This window comes from Lottia gigantea (assembly GCF_000327385.1).
Source record: "Lottia gigantea unplaced genomic scaffold LOTGIsca_512, whole genome shotgun sequence".
NCBI classification, from domain to species: Eukaryota; Metazoa; Mollusca; class Gastropoda; family Lottiidae; genus Lottia; species Lottia gigantea.
The window spans coordinates 21,783-25,485 of record NW_008709760.1 but is presented as its reverse complement, the minus strand read 5'-3'; the positions used below and the strand labels follow the sequence as shown (position 1 = coordinate 25,485).

General features: G+C 34.0%; 1 protein-coding gene across 1 annotated transcript; it reads right to left on the bottom strand.

The window, feature by feature from the left end:
- Positions 1-1,620: 1,620 nt before the first annotated feature.
- LOTGIDRAFT_145853 (hypothetical protein) lies at positions 1,621-3,419 on the bottom strand (the record flags this gene model as incomplete). The annotated part of the gene is made up of 5 exons (XM_009062530.1): positions 1,621-1,770; positions 2,073-2,238; positions 2,628-2,715; positions 2,830-2,980; positions 3,264-3,419. 5 exons carry the CDS (start codon positions 3,417-3,419, stop codon positions 1,621-1,623), a joined length of 711 nt encoding a protein of 236 aa, XP_009060778.1.
- Positions 3,420-3,703: the final 284 nt, after the last annotated feature.

Below are 3,703 nucleotides of genomic sequence, written 5' to 3'. Positions count from 1 at the left end.
AACCAATGAAAAATATTCAGAGCTTTGTGGACTCTCTGAAAGGGATGCCAAGTTAAGTAACCAAATACCAAAGAAATATCATTGACCACAACAGCAACAGATGATTTCTGTGTAATCTATGTGAACTCTCTAGATTCAAAACAGATAAATCAGCTGACAAATAGCAAGATTTTAATGAGACCTAAATTACTTACAGCATTACTCTTGATTTCACCTGCCAGATTTTTAAAGGCTGGTAATTTACTTAATCGTACTACATCAGCTTGCTGTAATATAAAACACAATATATTATTGATTAGTTTTTGGAGAAATAAAACCTAAGGACTTCAGCTTAGATTAATTCAAGCCTTCCCATCATCTGAAACAATTGATATCTTTTCAGAGCAAACAAAGTTCAAGGAATTTTAAGGTAAAAACAAAAACCTTGTATAAACTAAACGAACATCAATGATGCAGAATTGAAAAACCCAAATAACAAAATAACAATCAATACATTGAGTAGAATAGTAACAAGAGGTGTTGAAATTGTAAAAGTTGTATTACCTGTTGGGAAGTGAGACCCTGGGTAGCAGACGTCTGTTTTTCTGTGATCAAACCTTCTTGACTTCGTAAGAAATAACTGAACTCTTCAGTGTATGCCGTTTCACTGAAATAATACATATAATAATATAGTTTAAAACTAAATATTGATCAGACAAGTTGAAAGGTTATAGTTCGCCATTTTGAGGGGTTGATTTTGGTCTTGAATATTTGTAAATAGTCTTCAGAAGTACTAGAAATGTACGAATATCACATAATTTCTTCAGATATATCTCCAACTAGGAATTTCACTTTCTATTTCTAAATATGGCAGTGTCTCCAAAAAAGATGAGTCTCATTCAAAAAATTCATGATAATTTGAAGGTACAAATTTTAACATTGAGCTGTGGGCACTTTAACTGATTAGCCGATTCCTGTATATAGTTTATACGAGCGTTAATGTTGTCAACCTAGATCACTTCAAAAGACTGGAAGAAATTAACCAATAAAAGCATACAAACCTTGCAGTACTCTGTAAATGTATACGACATAACTGAATAGCGAAGGTAATTCGATCATTAAATAACATACCTCTACCAACACGACTGTATGTCTCCTACAATATATACAATAGAAATAGTTATTATCTTGATCTCTACAATATATACAATAGAAATAGTAGTTATCTTGATCTCTACACAATAAAAAAATAAAATATGGTTTCTCATATTTTATTTACACGAATTGTGACAGCATCCATTTTTCACCTTTCCAATTTTCTGTGGTTCAATTTTATAAGGACAGCAGCATTAACCTAATCTTTATAGATTTCCAACTGGTTCTTAGATTTGCACAGCCTCAAGCACAAAGACAACTAGATGCTTTTCCCTCAGACCTGTTTCACTGGGTTGTCTGTCTTCAATATCCCAATTAAGTAGAGAAGATTAAGACGTAAAATGTGATGTGACAAGGGGGAAACCTGGCTAAAGATCGAAGGTATTATCTCACCCTATGCCAGGATCGTACCCTGGACCTTCAGGAGCAAGCATCTAACTTATTGAGCTACAGCAGATCCCTTACATATAAACAGAATAAGCACACTCAACCAGTACCTACCTGGAACAAGTCTGTAGTAATAATCGACAATCGGGAGGCGTATTCCTTCACTCCATTCAACCTTGGGTTGTTTGATAACACAGAATGGAAAATCTCAAAAAATAGTTGAAGTGAATACTGGTACAGGAAGTGAACCTGGAAAACAGAACAGCCAACATTTAAATCAAATATCTATCTTTTTAAATTTAATTTTCGAATTCGATCCATCATAAAACAGCTAAGGGGGATCTCATTTCAATTTTTTACTTCTTGTGTAGATTCTTTTGTAGTCCAGATCTAAACTCAAATAGGCATTGCGTAAGACCATTGAACAAGCACTAGCCTTTCAACATCTTTCCCTCTGCGCCTTTGACACGTCTCAAAGAATAGGGCGAAAAGGTGAAAAAACAACCCAGTCTTAATATGACCAAAGGATGGCTCTACATTAAAATACAGACCTGTTGTAGAGCCTCTAGTGTAAAATATATAGAACTACATGACTGAGCTAGTGGTACGTATTGTTGAGATGTAGTTTCTACTTCAGCCATGACTACGTCTGTTTCTTCTACTTTCCTTGCTACCTCAGCAGCCTCTGTTTTTAATGTTTCAAGATGGCTCAAAATACTGAAATTCAAATGGAAGATTTTCAAATTAAAGACATTTTAACCTACAATAATATATAAATTTCATACTTTTTTTTTAATGATGAATTTCAAATATTCAACAGATTTGATAATCAAATTTTGAGAAAAAGTTTCTGACCACCAAGGATGTATTTTTTGACTTGCAGTGTCTGACTGTCCAAACTGGGGGTGTCTGGCTGTCTAGACTGGGGGTGTCTGGTTGCTCGGAGTGGGGGTGTCTGGCTGCTCGGACTGGGAGTGTCTGGCTGTTCGGACTGGGAGAGTCTGGCTGTCTAGAATTGGATCAGACTTGGTTATTTTAATGCAACTTAAATGTGCCAAGATATTCCCCCACTAAGAAACTTCATACGAATATAAAAACCAACAAACCTGTCATCATCTAGAATCTTTCCTTTAACATCATTGAGAGCTTGTAGTAGAGATTTCTCTAGTTGTCGTAATCTCAACTGGAATTCACCTGTTAAATTTATGTTAGATATTAGCTCAATGAATAACAATATTTCAATCTATTTCGTGAACTTCCAGTTCTGATGTTATTAAAAAGACATATATTCGTCAATAAGGAACTTACCTTGTAATTTGAGTAGATCGGATCTCTTTTCATCCACATCTGGTCGTTCAGACTTTAATACTTGATTCAAACATTGACTCTGTAAACTACTTCTTGTTACTGTGAAGTTGACAAACGTGACTCGGGAACAGATATCTGGTGGAAATTCAACCTAGAATGATATTGGGTATCATTAAAAAACCAAATCCTCACTGATCATAAAGAGAAACCTAAACAAAACCCAATTACCCTTGTCTTCTGAGGACTAATAAATGCCTTTTTCCTAAAATGGGCCAGTATTTTATGTCAGATCCTTGATGTTTTTAAAATAAATTAGTTTCGAATAATTGCCACGATTAATTTTTATCATTATTTACATATATTAAGAACAAGAGATACTGCATACAATGAAGGACTGTCAATCTATAAGTAACGTAAATAATAACGCTACTTACATTTGGGTCTCTTGTAGACAGGAAGATGGTGAAAGAGGGAGATAAATCAATATCTTGATCTCCAAGAGTTATCAATACACGACCACCTGTTCTTCTTAACTCACGATTTAATACAGGATTTAATATAGGATCATAACTTTCTACATCCTGTAACATAGAAAATACAGTCACGATTTAATACAGGGTTTAATATAGGATCATAACTTTCTACATCCTGTAACATAGAAAATACAGTCACGATTTAATACAGGGTTTAATATAGGATCATAACTTTCTACATCCTGGTAACATAGAAAATATAGTCACGATTTAAACTTTCTACATCCTGTAATATAGAAAATACAGTCACGATTTAATACAGGGTTTAATATGGGATCATAACTTTCTACATCCTGTAACATAGAAAATACAGTCACAATTTAAACTTTCTACATCCTGTA